Below are 17,371 nucleotides of genomic sequence, written 5' to 3'. Positions count from 1 at the left end.
GGGTCTTTTTCATCGGCTAGCAGGGGAGGCCCTGTAGAAGGGCACTTTGGCCAAGCATGGCTTACAGGGCTTGGCACATTCTCCAGAGTATACTGGGAAAGCAAAGAGGGCATGACATCTGACCGAGTGTGCGCAATAAAACGAATTTGGTCGTCGCGGTCGTCCCAGCGTAACCACGGTGCGCCGAGCAGCAGCTGCGCGCGTCACGCCAGACGGAGGGAGACAGAGCCCCAACTGGTCTCGTCGCGGTCGTCCCAGCGTAACCACGGTGCGCCGAGCAGCAGCTGCGCGCGTCACGCCAGACGGAGGGAGACAGAGCCCCAACTCGTCTCGTCGCGGTCGTCCCAGCGTAACCACAGTGCGCCGAGCAGCAGCTGCGCGCGTCACGCCAGACGGAGGGAGACAGAGCCCCAACTCGTCTTCGTCGCGGTCGTCCCAGCGTAACCACGGTGCGCCGAGCAGCAGCTGCGCGCGTCACGCCAGACGGAGGGGGACAGAGCCCCAACTCGTCTCGTCGCGGTCGTCCCAGCGTAACCACGGTGCGCCGAGCAGCAGCTGCGCGCGTCATGCCAGACGGAGGGAGACAGAGCCCCAACTGGTCTCGTTGCGGTCGTCCCAGCGTAACCACGGTGCGCCGAGCAGCAGCTGCGCGCGTCACGCCAGACGGAGGGAGACAGAGCCCCAACTCGTCTCGTCGCGGTCGTCCCAGCGTAACCACGGTGCGCCGAGCAGCAGCTGCGCGCGTCACGCCAGACGGAGGGAGACAGAGCCCCAACTCGTCTCGTCGCGGTCGTCCCAGCGTAACCACGGTGCGCCGAGCAGCAGCTGCGCGCGTCACGCCAGACGGAGGGAGACAGAGCCCCAACTGGTCTCGTCGCGGTCGTCCCAGCGTAACCACGGTGCGCCGAGCAGCAGCTGCGCGCGTCACGCCAGACGGAGGGAGACAGAGCCCCAACTGGTCTCGTCGCGGTCGTCCCAGCGTAACCACGGTGCGCCGAGCAGCAGCTGCGCGCGTCACGCCAGACGGAGGGAGACAGAGCCCCAACTCGTCTCGTCACGGTCGTCCCAGCGTAACCACGGTGCGCCGAGCAGCAGCTGCGCGCGTCACGCCAGACGGAGGGAGACAGAGCCCCAACTCGTTTTCGTCGCGGTCGTCTCAGCGTAACCACGGTGCGCCGAGCAGCAGCTGCGCGCCGCTGCCGCGAGGAGGCGCTCGCTATGATGACGTCGCGCCAGACGGAGATATATCGGGCTCCGACCCGGCTCCGCTTCGGAGGACGCGGTTGTTGTTGCGACGCGCGTGTTATCTTTTTTTTTCTCTTCTGATCTGTTAACTCTCCTCTATCTGCACGTGGCAGCGGTGGTGGCTCGGCTGAGCCAGTAGGCAGGCCCGTGCAATTACCTTTTATGCTTCTCTCAGTCGCAACAACGTCGCAGTCGTCCCGACGTAACCACGCTGTGCATTTCAGCCAGACCATGTCGTCCGACATGCACAAGGCAAGGCTGCAACGATTCGCTCAAGCTAGGAAACGGCGGGCTGAAGAAACGGATGAAGTTGCTTTCGCAATTTCCGGGCTTAACCAAGCTGAGCCTCTGGCAATTTTTTCCATTTCGTCTTTCCACCGGGGGACGGGAGGGGGGGGGGGTGGATGGATAGAACAGAAATCCTAGTCCTGGGCACTTCGTCGTGAGGTGGGCTCGGTGACTGCACCTCAGCGCAGCCATCTAATCCGCTAATCTTTGCGATGCAGACGATCAACCAGCTGTTCGTCAGCCTACTGTTGCCGACCTTGGCAAGCATTCTTTCGGGTGCGTCGTTTGACTGGGCACCACCATGCTCCAGTGACGAGCCGGGACGCTACCGCTTGCCGCTCGTCAGCTGCCCGCCCCGGATGACTGCTGCGACAACAGAGGAACAGTGGCTGCCGGCGCCGAAGGAATCTTGGACGGCCGCATCATCACGGACATCAACAGCTTCGCCCCATATAAAAGCGCCCCCGCCACCGGCACCGTTCTGTGGGCTCGGTGACTGCACCTCAGCGCAGCCATCTAATCCGCTAATCTTTGCGATGCAGACGATCAACCAGCTGTTCGTCAGCCTACTGTTGCCGACCTTGGCAAGCATTCTTTCGGGTGCGTCGTTTGACTGGGCACCACCATGCTCCAGTGACGAGCCGGGACGCTACCGCTTGCCGCTCGTCAGCTGCCCGCCCCGGATGACTGCTGCGACAACAGAGGAACAGTGGCTGCCGGCGCCGAAGGAATCTTGGACGGCCGCATCATCACGGACATCAACAGCTTCGCCCCATATAAAAGCGCCCCCGCCACCGGCACCGTTCTGTGGGCTCGGTGACTGCACCTCAGCGCAGCCATCTAATCCGCTAATCTTTGCGATGCAGACGATCAACCAGCTGTTCGTCAGCCTACTGTTGCCGACCTTGGCAAGCATTCTTTCGGGTGCGTCGTTTGACTGGGCACCACCATGCTCCAGTGACGAGCCGGGACGCTACCGCTTGCCGCTCGTCAGCTGCCCGCCCCGGATGACTGCTGCGACAACAGAGGAACAGTGGCTGCCGGCGCCGAAGGAATCTTGGACGGCCGCATCATCACGGACATCAACAGCTTCGCCCCATATAAAAGCGCCCCCGCCACCGGCACCGTTCTGTGGGCTCGGTGACTGCACCTCAGCGCAGCCATCTAATCCGCTAATCTTTGCGATGCAGGTTAGTAAATCATATTCCTTATTTGCCAAAAGATCAAGCAATTATGTTCTGGTGCAGTTCCCGAGCCCACAGTGCTGTGTTGCCATTGCCGCTGAGTGTGCCACTGTTGTTCATTCCTTGCTATTGTTATCAGGAGATATCGAAACTAACCCTGGTCCTAACGACAACAGTGCAGTACTCGCGGAACTCCAGAAACTAACCGCAGGCCAAACCCAACTAATAGCCGAAGTACAAGGACTGAAATCCCAGCTCACTACTACGGATAAAACCATAACCGATTTAAGCAACCGTATGACCGACCTGGAAACACACTACCAAGCACTACTTCCCCTTCGAAACGACATTGAAAAGATGCAGGCTGACACAAGCAACATGGCGCGTATAATCCAGGAACTAGAAACCCGCATAGATGACGCTGAAAACAGGTCACGTCGTAACAATCTCATCTTCTATGGTATCCCTGACACTACTGATAACGAAACGTGGGCAGAATCTGAAAAACTAATCATTGATGTTTGCCGGAATAACCTTCAAATAACTGTGGAACCTCACGAAATAGAAAGAGCTCATCGCCTCGGTCGTCACTCACAAGATAAAAATCGTCCCATAATCGTGAAATTCACAAGTAGCAAAACTAAAGAATCCCTCCTATCAAATGGGCGGAATCTGAAAGACACGGTTTATAGTGTTGGAGAGGACTTCTCGCATGCCGTTCGTCACGCGCGAAAACAACTAGTTGCATTTGCTAAAGCCCGGTCTGCCAAATTTTCCTTGCGATTTAAAACACTTCACATCGGCTCGAACCGTTATATTTTTGACACTTCATCTAACACCGTAAAGCAACTCGCGTAGCAATCGTCCCTTCACCCTACACCAATAAAACGCCAGCGCGCGACACCCTCAAATATTTCCTCAAATGTTCTCTCGTTTTCCGTGATATACACTAACATCTGCAGTTTCCTCCCAAAGCGTGAACTCATATCCAACGTAATTTCGTCATCCAGGAGCAATATACTTATACTAACTGAAACTTGGTTAAACAGTAACGTGTCCGACGCTGAAGTTTTAACTGACTTACCGGAATTCAACGTCTACCGAAACGATCGGAAAGACTCACGGGGGGGCGGTGTTCTTGTTGCAATTCACCGAGGTTTATCATGCTCTATTGCACACGTCACATCTGATATGGAATCATTATGGCTAATTATTCGCACTCCCCCTGTAACAGTACTTCTTGGCGTTTGTTATAGGCCCCCGCAGTCAAATCCAAACTTCTGTCGACATCTGAATGATACCATAAATCATCTTGTTGTTAAATACCCAAATGCGCGCATTCTCCTTTTCGGGGACTTCAATTATCCGGACATTGATTGGCAGAGTTTAGGCACTTCCTCATTAACATGCAATACAGAAGCCAAGAACTTCATTGATGTCTGTTTAAATTTTAACCTCACACAGTTAGTCTCGGAACCTACTCGTGTCACGCATGCAACCGCAAACACCCTTGACCTAATACTAACTAATAGCCCTGAGTACCTATCATCCATTAGTTATCTTCCAGAAATCAGCGACCATAAAATCTTACATGCTCTATTTTCATTTACCCCAGCTCAGAAGCACCCATCCAGAAAAACAATAAATCTGTACGATAAAGGGAATTACGATGCAATAACTGAAGACCTTAACATGTTCTTTTCAGAGTACCAATCCACATTCGACAATCACTCTGTTCACGAAAACTGGTTGATATTCAAAAATAAGTTAAATATGCTCTCTAATATGTTTATCCCCAGGGTATCTTTCCAAAATAACCGCAATAAGCCATGGTTTACTAAGCATCTAAAACGTCTAGAAAACAAGAAGAAACGCCTGTTTCGTTCAGCCAAACACACTGATAATCAAGCCGCTTGGGAAAAATACCTTGCATCTGAGAAATCATACTTACTTGCAGTTCGTAGCGCCAGGCGCTCATTTTATCACACTGACTTACCGAAGCTACTAATCAGCAATCCTAGACAATTCTGGCAGGTTTTAAATCCTAAGCACACTCATGATATTACACTCACTAACGACTTGCACGAAGCGGTTACTAACGATGAATGCGCAGAAATATTTAATAACGCATTTGCATCTGTTTTCACGAGTGAATTTGACATGCCTTCACAGTTACCATCGCTCAACACAGAAGCCATCATGCCAGCTATCACATTCCTCGCTGATGGTATCGCTTCCATAATTGATAACATGAAACTCTCATCATCAGCTGGTATGGACATGATTAATACAAAACTGCTTAAAAATGTGAAATCAACATGTGCAGCCTACTTATCTTTGATTTTTTCGCAATCGCTCTCTTCAGGGATCATTCCAGATGACTGGAAAACGGGGAAGGTCGTTCCAGTCCACAAATCAGGTAACAGAGACTCCCCCATGAATTATCGCCCCATTTCATTAACTAGCGTACCCTGCAAAATCATGGAACATGTCATCTACTCTCAGATCATAAGTTTCTTAGACTCAAACGATTTCTTCCATTCTTCACAACATGGGTTTCGTGAAACCCATGTTGTGAAGAATGAAACCCTCTCTTGTGAAACCCAATTAGCGTTGTTCCTTCACGACTTGCACACTAATCTTGACCGTAACATACAGACTGATGCCATATTTCTAGATTTTGCAAAGGCTTTTGACAAAATTCCCCACCGTCGTTTATTAGTAAAACTTGCACAGCTGAACTTACATCCTAACATACTACAGTGGATTGAGCAGTTTCTCACTAATCGTTCTCAATCAGTCTTTGCTAATGGCCACCTGTCTAACAGCCTCCCGGTTACATCAGGCGTTCCGCAAGGATCTGTACTCGGTCCATTACTCTTTTTAATATATATTAATGATTTACCTGACCACGTTTCCTGCAGTATTCGAATGTTCGCTGACGACTGTGTTATTTACCGCACTATTAATAACTCTCGTGATCAACTTAGTCTTCAAACCGATCTTAACAGCGTACTTAATTGGTGTAACAACTGGCTCATGTCCCTAAATCCTAATAAATGCAAACTCTTATCCTTCTCTCGTCGTCATAGCCCGCATCGCTTCCAATATTCCATTTCTAACACCTCGATTGATTCAGTACCATCTTATAAGTATCTAGGAGTCACCTTGTCTTGTGATTTATCTTGGCGCACCCATATTGGCAACATCATTTCAGCATCGAATAAAACGCTTGGTTTTCTCAAGCGCCATCTCCGCCTTGCCCCTCAACACGTAAAATTACTCGCATATAAATCGCTCATCAGACCAAAATTAGAATATGCATCTGCCATATGGAGCCCGCACCAAACTTATTTAATTAATGCATTAGAAGCTGTCCAAAATCGTGCCACTCGATTCATCCACTCTTCATACTCATATGACGTCAGCATTTCTTCATTGAAAGCATTATCAGGACTACCGCCCCTTTCGTTCCGTCCTCGCATTTCAAGTCTCACCCTTTATCACAAATTATTCCATTCTTCCCTCAATCGGTCACCGTATATCACAGCTGCCGCACGCATATCTCACCGCACCAGTCATCCCCTACAGGTTGCCCGGCCACCATCGCATACTGCCACCTTTTCTGCTTCATTTTTCTTTCGAGCAGCAACGGACTGGAACGGCCTACCCCGTGACATCGTCAACATCGCTTCATCCTCTACTTTTCAAGAACATGTAACCGATCACCTTCAGTGCTAAATAATATTCGCTGTTTTGTTTGCTCATTTTATTAAGATCCCACCCCTTATGTAATACCCCCGAAAGGGGGCCTTTAAGGTAAATAAACTGAACTGAACTGAACCTATAGGACACGCCGATACCAGCTACTGGCACAGGCCGACACGGAGGCTGGAAAGCCGGCGAAGCCAACCCAGCGCACAGAGTTTGGTTCACCCTTGGCTTTGCTGAGGACGATCCCCACTTGCTTGCACCACCCGAGGACCGCCGCCCAAACAGTGCTGTCTGCGACAACAAACTCAAGGTCGAGTGCTTGCACACATCGACAATGACACGGCCGACCTGCTCCACCGGGGCGTCGTTAAAGGCCAAGAGCCGGGTTTTGCTGGCTGGCAAAAGCAAATGGGGCGCGCTGGCAACCAGCGATTTGTCCAACACGTTGACAGCCGCTCCGGTGTCGACCAAGGCCCTCACATAGCGGCCAACCAGCACGTAAGGCGTCCGCAAGCGACGAAAGGAGGACGCGGAGAACGAAGATTTCCGCCAAATCGTTTCCTGACAAGGAAGACCCGGCCCAGTCCCTCGCGTAGTCCCCGCTGGCCGTAGCGGAAGCAGGCCACGCCTACGTCGCTGCGAACATATATGCCGCGCAGAGGCCGCAGCAGGGCCGCGTATCGATGACCAATATGAGTAAAAACGACAACCTTGGACAATGATGACTAAGAAGGAGAGCCGGATGGGAAACAAAAATAAGTGTAGCCACACCAGGAGCAGACTCAAATGCCCGCAAGAAAGTCCTGACAGTTAATAGCTGATAATAGCTGACAGTTAATAGCTGACAGTTAATAGGTCAGGAATACGAGCCTCCAGGTACAGAACTGCGGTGGAAACTAAATGAGGGAGACCAAGGCAGAGGCGCAGTGCGTGCCTAACTGTAGCGACGGATGAAGCTTGTATTTAGGGGAACCAGAGAAGAGTATGCAGCCAATTTCCAAAATGGGTCTGACATAGGCTCTGTAAAGGAGTAGGAGAGTGTCCCTGTGCATGTCCATGTGTTGTGAAAGGAGTGCACGCTCTCCTTTCTCAACACTAGTCGATGTGGGGCCACCAATCCATACTAGCATCATACATTACGCCTAGATACTGAAAGATTCCACCTGTGGTATGTTGTCCGAGCGATAGTGTAATGATATATATAAAGGCATGTTGGATTGAAAAACTAACACACTGCCTTTATGCACATTTAATACCAGATTAATGTTATTAAGGCAAACCTCGAGCGCATTTAGGTAAGCCTGAGGACAATGACATAGGACATGAATGTCTGTCGCAGAGGCAAAGAAGGCTATGTCGTCTGCATAAACAAAGTGTAAAGTCGGGGTGTGCGGGAATGTCACACACCAGCATATTGAAAACAAGTGGTGAAAGCACAGAGCCTTGTGGCACACCTCTGATCTGGGCATAGGTGTCTGAAGTGAAGGAGTCTCGTCAGTGCAAAAGAACTGCTGCCGTGCTAAAAATTCACAGATCCACGCATAAATGTAGTACGGCGGGTGTAGTAATGACGATTTCGTGAGAAGGATGGAATGTTCAACAATGTCGTATGCTTTAGGAATGCCAAGCGTCACTAACGCTGGTATACTTTGTTGTTTCGCATAGCAAGGCAGATTATGCTCTTTAAATCGACATGGGCAGACCATATTGAGCATCCGCGGCGAAAGCCAATCTGGGCTGGACACAATGCGTTGATTTCCGAAACATGCTTTGATAGGCAGCTGTGCAAATTCTTTCCACGAGCTTTACCAAATTGGATGTTAGAGCCGAATGTTATCAAGATGGAATGGGAATCTTTCTTTGAATTTTTTAAGGGCAATACTATTTTCGCCACCTTCCAGGAGTGCGGCAGCCATGCAGCTTCCAATGAAGCATTGACCAGATCGAGGAGGTCCTGAGTGAACTCTTGAGCTAAGATATTTAACACACCAACCGTGATACCGTTCGAACCCCGAACCGTGGATTGCATCGAAGAAACTATAGTTAGCAGCTCTGATTTGTCACCCACAACATAGTCCAAGCTGAGGTAGGGGGCAAACTGAGGCACTCTACGCTGCTCCTGAAAACGTAATGCGAGCCCATGTGCGATTTGCTCTAACTCACCTTTTGCCTCACGTGGAGACAGCACTGCCGAGCTTGTTAATTGCATGGCTGAGGAGTTTACATTCCATTCCATAAAATGATACAAAGCCTTCCTATTGCTTGGGTTTGACAAATACGTATTCAGATTTTGATTGTGGTCATCTTTTGCCTTTGCTATATGTAGATCGTTTAAATGAGGCCGAGAAGAATTTTTAGTTCATACAATTTGCAGGGCTGTGGTTATGCGAAAGACTTCTCCATGCTGCTTTCCTATGGCGGAAGGCTGTCTCACACGCCGCATTCCACCATGAGGATGTCGATTTATTACAAACAGCAGACTGCACAATGAACTGGGAACTCTCTGTAGCTTTCGAACTGAAGAAAACACTCGCTGAGCCCTTGCGTTCCTACAGGAACAAGGATCAAGTGAGGCGCGCAAAGATTTGTAGGCTGCAAGATTAACTAGCTTTCGGGCAGAACCAAGACCACGGACTGGGCTCACCAAGATGGTGAAAGTAATTGGCAAGTGGTCACTGTAGACGTACCACTGTCAACTGTGAACCATGCCCTTATACCTACGCCACCTGGTGCCAAAGACAAATCGAGAACTGGGGCCGTATTCTGCACCGCTCTCAATACTAAAAAGTTACTAAAACGGCCACAATGCCGCCAAATGCAACGCTCCCATTGGTCGGCCTTGGCCGGCGGTTTTTTGCGTCAACGATGACGTAGTGAACACGGTTGAAGTGGTGACGCTGCGCACCTAATTATGCGAGCTGAAACTTGAGAGCGAAAATGGTAGCTCTCAAGTTGTTTGTTTGAAATATATATATTATGTATCCCCCCTGCAATTATGCTGTCACGGCGCTGCAGGAAATTCAAACAAATAAATAAAAGCTCATAAACCGCTCTCAATCTTTGTGATCGAAAATGGCGGCTGTTCCGCGCGAGCGATGGTGTAGGAGGGTGCATGAAGACAGTTTTGACGTGAGGGACAAGTTGTTTCGACGTCTTGACATAGGAAGGAGACTGCACAATGGCTGTGCGACGACCTCGCCGTTGAACTCGGAGTGTGCGGGTGAGTGCGCTGTCGGTGGATCGGTAGGTACGGTGCGCGCTGTGCTTCTTGGCTGCCGGTGGGTTTCAATGCAGCGTAGGAAATGAAGCAAATGTCGGCGTAGACCAGCCGACCGTGAGCAAGTGTTTGCGGTGGGTGGCGGAGACCACTGTCAACGTTGGGTCGCAGAAGGGGGTGTGTTCGCTTTCCGGCGAGACCCAAAGAGAAGGCGGCGGCGAGGAGGGCTTCCTTCGCTTAAAATTTCCCCGCAGCAGTATCCCCGGCTTCGTCGGGTGTGTCGATGACACACTCATCGCCATCAAGAAGCCACGGGCCAGCACTGCGAGCAAGTAGCAAGGGGTTCTACGCTGCTCACATGAGTGAGTAGACCTCGGCCTCTGTTTTCGTCTGCATGAGTTCGGCTACAAGTGCGGGCCTCGGCAACGAGAGTAAGTTCGTGCTGTGCGTATTTTTCTGAGATCTGTGGTGCGAATATGCGTATTCTGGCCGTGGACATGTGCTAACTGGATCCTTCCACGAGCGGAGGAAGGCCTGCTGGACGATGGGGAAGTTCTTTTCTGGGTAAAGGCCCTGTCGACCGTTGGGCGACCTCAATCACGTGTACTGATCTCCAGCACACTGCATTTGCTCCGACCTGCTAAAGCTACAAGAATGAGCCTGGCCAGTTACACCAATGCAGACACTTTACAGTATGGTACAGTGTACCCAATTGCAGCAGAAACACAGCACTCATATAACGCTGTTGAAATACATGATATTTCCTGTCTAAGAAACCAAGGCAAAATGCACCTGACAGTGTTTGTGTTGTGTAGGCAATCATAATGCATCATTTATATCACTATGATGGTAGAATACTGACCCTATAGCAGTGCTCACTTATATCTCGCCATCCTGTGTTGTCTGTATGCTCATGAATATCATGTTCTGCAGAGCCTGGCTGTGGGCTACTTGGCATGAGTCTTCCATTGCATAGTAGAGCGTCCCGTAAGGCTGTTGAGATCACCGAGAAAGAACATGCTTAACTGCATAATTTTTTGTTATGCAGGAGACAGTGTCTACTCATTGGAGCCAGCCATGGCTGCTTGCACCACTGGCGTGGCATCACAGACCCGACCCAGCTGAAGACCTGTACAACATGCCCCATTCTTTCGTGCTATTTGTGGTTGAGCGCTGCATCGATGGGCCGAATAGCTACTCCCAGTGCTTTCAAAGGCACCGGACGCACCACCGCCAGTGGGAGTGGACAGTGTGTGTCATCACTGCGCGTGACTTTGAAAGACCTGACTGGTGGTTTAGACAACTTTTTTTTTTGAGTGAGGCTGGTACCTCCAGCACAGCTAGCTTCCACTAGTAACAATACAGATGTCCAAAAACTGCAGGAATCCCTGCGATGGCAACTCATAGGTGATGCTCAACCCAAAGGCACACACTCTGAAGATTTTAAGAATTCGGTTCACTACTGTAATAGCCCCTTCTGGAGATACCCCTTACAAGAAAATGGCATAATCGTCTACACATCAAAAAATCCTAGCTGAGTGGGCTGTGTCAAGGCTTGGAGCGATTCGCTTGTCTCAATATAATAAAAAGATGTCGCATAACAATGGGGCAATACATGAACCGATACACACACCACGCTTCTGAATGAAATTCTTTCCCTCAAAATTAAGTATGGTCCAAGCAAGATAAAAAAGGAGCATTTGTATCACCTTGGTGATAGAGGCCTTTGCCCAGGAAGCTCGTTGCCCATCGAAGCACTGCCCAAGTGAAGAACCGCAACGCCAGAGACCCGTGGCTATGCCGTACTTCCACCAGATTTCCGATCGCCTCAAAAAAGTGGCCATGAAATGTCCTGGTGGTCTTCATGGCACCCAAAAAGCTTTCGGGCATGTGTAATATGGTGCAGAGAAATGGGAAAAAGAATGAGTGCCACACTAAGCACGTAGACAGGTTCGTTCCCTGCAAAACTGGGGTGGTGTACCAAATACCCGTAACATTTGGGAATTGTTACATAGGGCAAACTGGACGTTGCCTCAATGTTAGACTTCAGGAGCACTGCGCAGCCATTGAATCATTGGCGGGGGGCGGTGAACTGGCAAAACAGTGTCGTCATTGCCGTAACTGCACGCCCAGGTTCCGCGACACAATTGTCCTGAAAGAATTAATGACTCAGCTTAGCTGGAAAATTTTTAAAGCCTAATGCATAAAAAAGAAAAGAAACCGTTGCATAAGCACCACTTCAGTATCCTTATCCAAGAAAGAATTCAACTATCTAGATGCTAACTTGTGCCACGCGCGCCCACGTACCTGTATAATGAGATGGTGTCGGCTGTTTATGAGGTGTGATTACGAATCTTGTATAAATTCCGTTTTCCTTGTAGTGAACCTTAGTCGAAGTTTCGTGTTTTGCCCTGTGCTTTCCTCTCTTTGTCCTTTTGTGTGGTTGCAATATGCACTGCATTGTCAGCCACCAAGTAGCCTGCCTTTGCCCGTTACAATCATGCATCTGTTGGTTTGCCGGATGTGAACTCTTCCTAGCAATATTTTGTGCACCACTCTTGCCAAGTCTTGCACCACGGGTCTGATTTTTTTTCCATCTGCCTCCCATCCTGTCTGTGTGTTCCTCTGTATTCCTCTTAAAATGCAGTGCTGTTCAAGAAAGGAAAATGCCTCTCCAGCTAGGCCCACAACGCGTTTTATTAGGCGAGCCTACAGAACCACAAGGAAACAAGGCCGGCCAGGTGTCTAAAGCAGGGGCTCCAAGATGGCCGACATGCTCTGTCGGTGCACATTCTGCAGCTCCTGCCAGTCCGGGTGCTGCACTGGTGGCTCCCAGCTGGTCTGCAGGGCACACGTCTTGCACACACTGCCACCTTCCACCGCACGACAGCCCTGGAGAAAACAGCGCCACAGAGGCCTCTCTTAATTGGACACCCTGCCTGCATGCAGAGAAGGGATGGGTCCCCAGACACTCCTCCTCATCATCATCATCAGCCTGACTGCAGGGGGGCAAAGGCCTCTCCCATGTCTCTCCCGTTAACCCTGTCCTCTGCCAGCTGCTGTGGCCACCTAACTTTCTGCCGTCCCCTGCTACGTTTGCTTTCTCTTGGAATCCGTCCTTACGCGTAACTTCTAAACGAACTATCCGACTGTACGATAAAGGAAACTACACAGCAATAAATAATGAACTTCGCGCATTTTTACCAGTATTTCAATCCAGCTTTCATCAAAGATCCATCCATGATAACTGGTCCTTGTTTAAGAGGAAAATCGAAGATTTGGTCGACAGGTTTATTCCAAACATAAATATACGAAATAACCCTCAAAACCCATGGTTCACAAACACACTCAAACGTCTTGAAAATAAAAAGAAGCGTCTTTTCCGATCAGCCAAGTTGCTTCCCAGTCAGAACGCTTGGAACAAATATTATGCAGCCGAAAAAACTTATTTATCAAGTATTCGAGAAGCCAAACGCACTTTTTTTAACTCCGATCTGCCTAAAATGTTGTCAACTAACCCCCGTAGGTTCTGGCAAGTCATTAACCCCCAGCACACACGCACTGTTTCCCTCACTGATGCTTCAGGTGCAAATTTCTCTGAAACTGAATGTGCCAACATGTTCAACACAACCTTTTCATCCGTGTTTACTAATGAAACAGAGCCGACATTTCCTCCAAACCCCCCAATTATTCAAGATACTATGCCTCCTCTTATATTTTCTTCTGCAGGAATTTTGTCACTAATAGAAAACATTAAAATATCATCCTCTGCTGGAATTGACAATATCAACGCTAAAATACTGATTAATACCAAAGATATATGTTCATCTCTGTTGTGCTTGTTATTCGCTCAGTCACTCTTCACAGGTCAACTGCCCATAGACTGGAATAATGGGAAGGTCGTTCCAGTCTACAAATCAGGTAGCAAGAACTCGCCGCTTAATTACCGCCCCATCTCTCTAACTAGTATTCCCTGCAAAATCATGGAACACGTCATCTATACCCACATCATGGCATTCCTTGATTCGAATAACTTCTTCCATTCTGCTCAGCACGGATTTCGCCGGGGTTACTCCTGCGAGACCCAACTTGCCACATTCATTCATGACCTGCATGCTAACCTTGATTCTAATCTACAGACTGATATCATTTTTCTAGATTTCGCCAAAGCATTTGATAAAGTACCCCATAAACGCCTGCTGATAAAACTTTCTCGATTAAATTTGCACCCCCATATTTTGAAGTGGATCGAAGAATTTTTGACTAATCGTTCGCAGTTTGTCTCCGTTAACAATACGAACTCTAGCTCACTCTCAGTAACGTCGGGCGTCCCACAGGGATCTGTGCTTGGCCCACTACTATTTCTTATATACATTAATGATCTGCCTTCAAATGTAACATCTAACATACGCATGTTCGTTGACGACTGTGTACTTTATCGTGCTATTCTTACCACCGCTGACCAATCTTCTCTTCAAAATGATCTTAATGCCGTTCAGGAGTGGTGTAATAAATGGCTAATGGAACTTAACCCATGTAAGTGTAAACTTTTGTCCATTAGCCGTCGCCGTAATCCTTTAACCTTCTCTTACGTAATATCTGAAGTTCCCGTACAACTAGTTCAATCATACAAGTATCTAGGCATAACTATTTCTAGCGATCTTTCTTGGAGCCTGCATGTTACTAATATAATATCGTCAGCAAACAAGACATTAGGTTTCTTCATCATGCTCCCCATCATGTCAAGTTATTAGCTTACAAGTCATTAGTCGGGTCCAAACTAGAATTTGCGTCGCCCATCTGGAATCCTCATCAAGCATATCTCATCAATGCCCTCGAATCTGTTCAGAATCGCGCTGCTCGTTTCATTCACTCATCCTACTCTTATGACATCAGTGTTTCGTCCTTAAAAACAGCATCCGGATTATCACCCTTATCGCTCCGCCGTCGCATTGCTAGCATGTCTTTATTTCACAAATTCTTCCACAGCCCTATGCACATCGCACCTTATATTCTTCCACCCGCACCCGCCATCACCTACAAGTTGCCCGTCCACGATCACGCACCGTCACTTTTTCTAATTCCTTCTTTCCTCGTGCAGCCGCAGACTGGAACGCCCTTCCGAACAACGTTGCCATCATCACTTGCCCAAGTCTTTTCACCGATAACGTAGAAACCTTCCTGTCATTGTGAATTTGTGTTTTTACTCTTGCCACCCCTTATGTAACACCCCTTTTAAGGGGCCTTTAAGGTAATAAAATGAAATGAAAATGAAATGAAATGAATCCACTCCGTTACCCTTAAGGACCAGCGGCTATCTTGCCTTCACATTACATGCCCTGCCCAAGCCCATTTATTCCTCTTGATCTCAACTAGGATGTCATTAACACGCATTTGTTCCCTCACCCATTCCGCCCTCTTCCGACGTTACACCTATCATTTTCCTTTCCATAGCTCGCTGCGTTGTCCTGAACTTAAGCTGAACCCTTTTTGTTAGCCTCCACGTTTCTGCCCCATAGGTGAGTACCAGTAAGATACAGCTGTTGTATACTTTTCTCTTCAGGGATATTGGTAAACTGCCATTCATGATTTGAGAGAACCTGCCATATGCGCTCCACCCCATTCTTATTCTTCTATCAGTCAAAAGCCTTTGCTCTGGGCTTCTTGCCTAACGTGTGTGCATTCATGAGGCCCATAAGGAGATGCCCGATTGACCCATCTATGCCGAAACTCAAGAAATTTGAAACAATTAAAATATTTTTCCATGTAAATGTTTATTTACATGTTATGTTTACATGTCACATGTTATGTTATGTTTATTTCATTTCGCAATTCAGTATTGCCCTTTTATTGGTGGAAATATTTTTCTCAACACCGACTTTTGAGCTGTCCTACAATCTAGGATACTACAAGCATTTGACTTGGACTTTAAAATCACATTTCTCGTATGCGTCTCCTTGTGACAACGCAGAAAAATGAACTACGGTGTCAGAAGCCCCCTGTTGCGCCAGTAACTGGTGTGCCCCACGTACAGAGGCTGCTCACCACCAAGACAGGCGTCCTGCACCAGACGAGGCGCCCCCGTGGCTCCCAGCTGCGCTGGCACACGAGGCAGCTGAGGGGGCCTGGCTCCGTCCACAGCTGCAGCTGCTCAAAGCTTTCCTGCAGCCAAGCACACAGCTGCACTTCAGTTCATCATCATTAGCAGCAGACTGACTACACCCACTGCAGGGGCCTCTCCCATGTCTCCCCAATTAACCCTGTCCTCTGCCAGTTGCGGCCACCGTATCCCCGCAAACTCCTTAATCTCATCCGCCCGCCCAACTTTCTGCGGCCCCCTGCTACGCTTGCCTTCTCTTGGAATCCACTCCGTTACCCTTGAGGACCAGCGGTTATCACTTCAGATCACTTCACTTTAATACCTTAAAGACCCTCGTTAGAGGGTATTACATAAGGGGTGGGGCACACAGAAATAGAAAACAGAATAAGTAACAGATGAGCTGAAGTAAGTTACACAAATATAAGATTTTCACTTAGCAAGTACATGCGTGATTCTTTCGATGAGTAAAGATTGGGCTTTCTTTCAGTAACACTGCAGGCACAGGCGACAACTGTGCAGTGGAATTCAATGCAATGTAACGGTGGTTAATTCCAACATGCACATCACTGGTCCCCTTCGAGTACAACTGCACAACGTCCCATCCGGTGACTGGGAAAGAGACAAAGGGGGGACAACCTTTGCACAGAGGTCTGCGCGACCTGAGCTGTGTTTTAGAGGAGCTGCAAAGGGACTGTGGCCACAGCAACATCAAGCGACCGGAACAGTGTGGCTGCTGAATTTACTGTGCAGACCGTCAACCGGAAGGAGCTCATCCGACCACGTACAACAACCTGTAAGGTTTTCAACTACCAAAGGATCAATCCTTACTGTAGACACCCTGTCGTAGAATAAACTATGCACCACCAAGGCCCACGGAATAAAACCAAGAAAAGCAAGGTTCACCCAACACATTTCAAGTCAAGTTTATTTTTCCCTTCGTTGGAAAGGACTAAAAGCTGTAAGGACAGCTTGACAAGGCCCTGGCAGGTGAATCAGTCTGGAACATGCACAATTTTATACATGAAAGAGTTTACGTACTATCACTTTTGTCCGTGTGAAATTAAGACACACAATAAAGCACAAAAACAAATAGCCACACCCTACAATTCACACTAGGACAGGGCTAATTGGAGATACATGGGAGAGGCCTTTGCCCTGCAGTGGGCATAGTCAGGCTGAAGATGATGATGACAATTCACAGTCATAAAATAAGAATACATCAAGGCATTCTAAACAGAGAGCAACACTTGGTTCACAACAGTTGTTCATGGCAAAAAAGACCAATGTGGTGATTGGATTCATTAACTTGATCAAATCCGGTTGCATGCAACTTATTCAGCAGTTTTGGTACACTGTAGCATTACAAATGAGTGTATGAATACTTACCAGGTAATGAAACAACATATTTTTCTTTATGTCGGGTTTGTCGGTCTCGGATATTTTCTTTTAATTCTGCAACTTTTACAATAGTGCTGGCATTAGATTTCAAGAAATACCTAAAAGCCACAATTATCTTGTAATCAGCAAAGGAGAACACAGAGAGGTCATTATGTCCAGAAGGGGAGGTGTGAAAACCGGCCAGGAGAAATTGGCCCTTGAACGCGTGGCCCTTGAATGTGATGG

The 17,371-nt window shown here is 48.5% G+C and overlaps 2 protein-coding genes across 5 annotated transcripts in view; one reads left to right on the top strand and one right to left on the bottom strand.

Annotated features, from left to right (window-relative positions):
* The first annotated feature begins 1,779 nt into the window (after positions 1-1,779).
* Positions 1,780-3,620, top strand: LOC149324968 (uncharacterized). The gene has a single exon (XM_089563028.1). The coding sequence runs from the start codon at positions 1,893-1,895 to the stop codon at positions 3,573-3,575; it is 1,683 nt and encodes a 560-aa protein (XP_089419154.1). The 5' UTR covers positions 1,780-1,892; the 3' UTR covers positions 3,576-3,620.
* Positions 3,621-12,327: 8,707 nt separating this feature from the next.
* The window catches only part of LOC149324964 (F-box DNA helicase 1-like), a 218,746-nt gene continuing 213,702 nt past the window's right edge, over positions 12,328-17,371 (bottom strand). For 3 of the 4 annotated variants that reach the window (XM_089562718.1, XM_089562715.1, XM_089562716.1), the window contains exons 19-20: positions 15,694-15,810; positions 12,328-12,540 (exon numbers count right to left, since the gene is read on the bottom strand). In XM_089562718.1, the coding sequence (XP_089418844.1) occupies positions 12,394-12,540; positions 15,694-15,810 (264 nt within the window). In that variant the 3' untranslated portion in view covers positions 12,328-12,393. The remainder of the gene's footprint in view (positions 12,541-15,693; positions 15,811-17,371) is intronic. The other variant, XM_089562717.1, reaches the window with a different exon arrangement.

The sequence above is a fragment of the Amblyomma mixtum genome, chromosome 10 (genome assembly GCF_055824585.1).
Source record: "Amblyomma mixtum isolate Tamu chromosome 10, ASM5582458v1, whole genome shotgun sequence".
NCBI classification, from domain to species: domain Eukaryota; kingdom Metazoa; phylum Arthropoda; class Arachnida; order Ixodida; family Ixodidae; genus Amblyomma; species Amblyomma mixtum.
The sequence above is the reverse complement of the archived record's forward strand: the minus strand, read 5'-3'. Positions and strand labels throughout refer to the sequence as shown.

Excerpts from the sequence above, each read along its gene's own strand:
- LOC149324968 (XM_089563028.1), top strand. The coding sequence starts at position 1,893 with ATGACTGCTGCGACAACAGAGGAACAGTGGCTGCCGGCGCCGAAGGAA.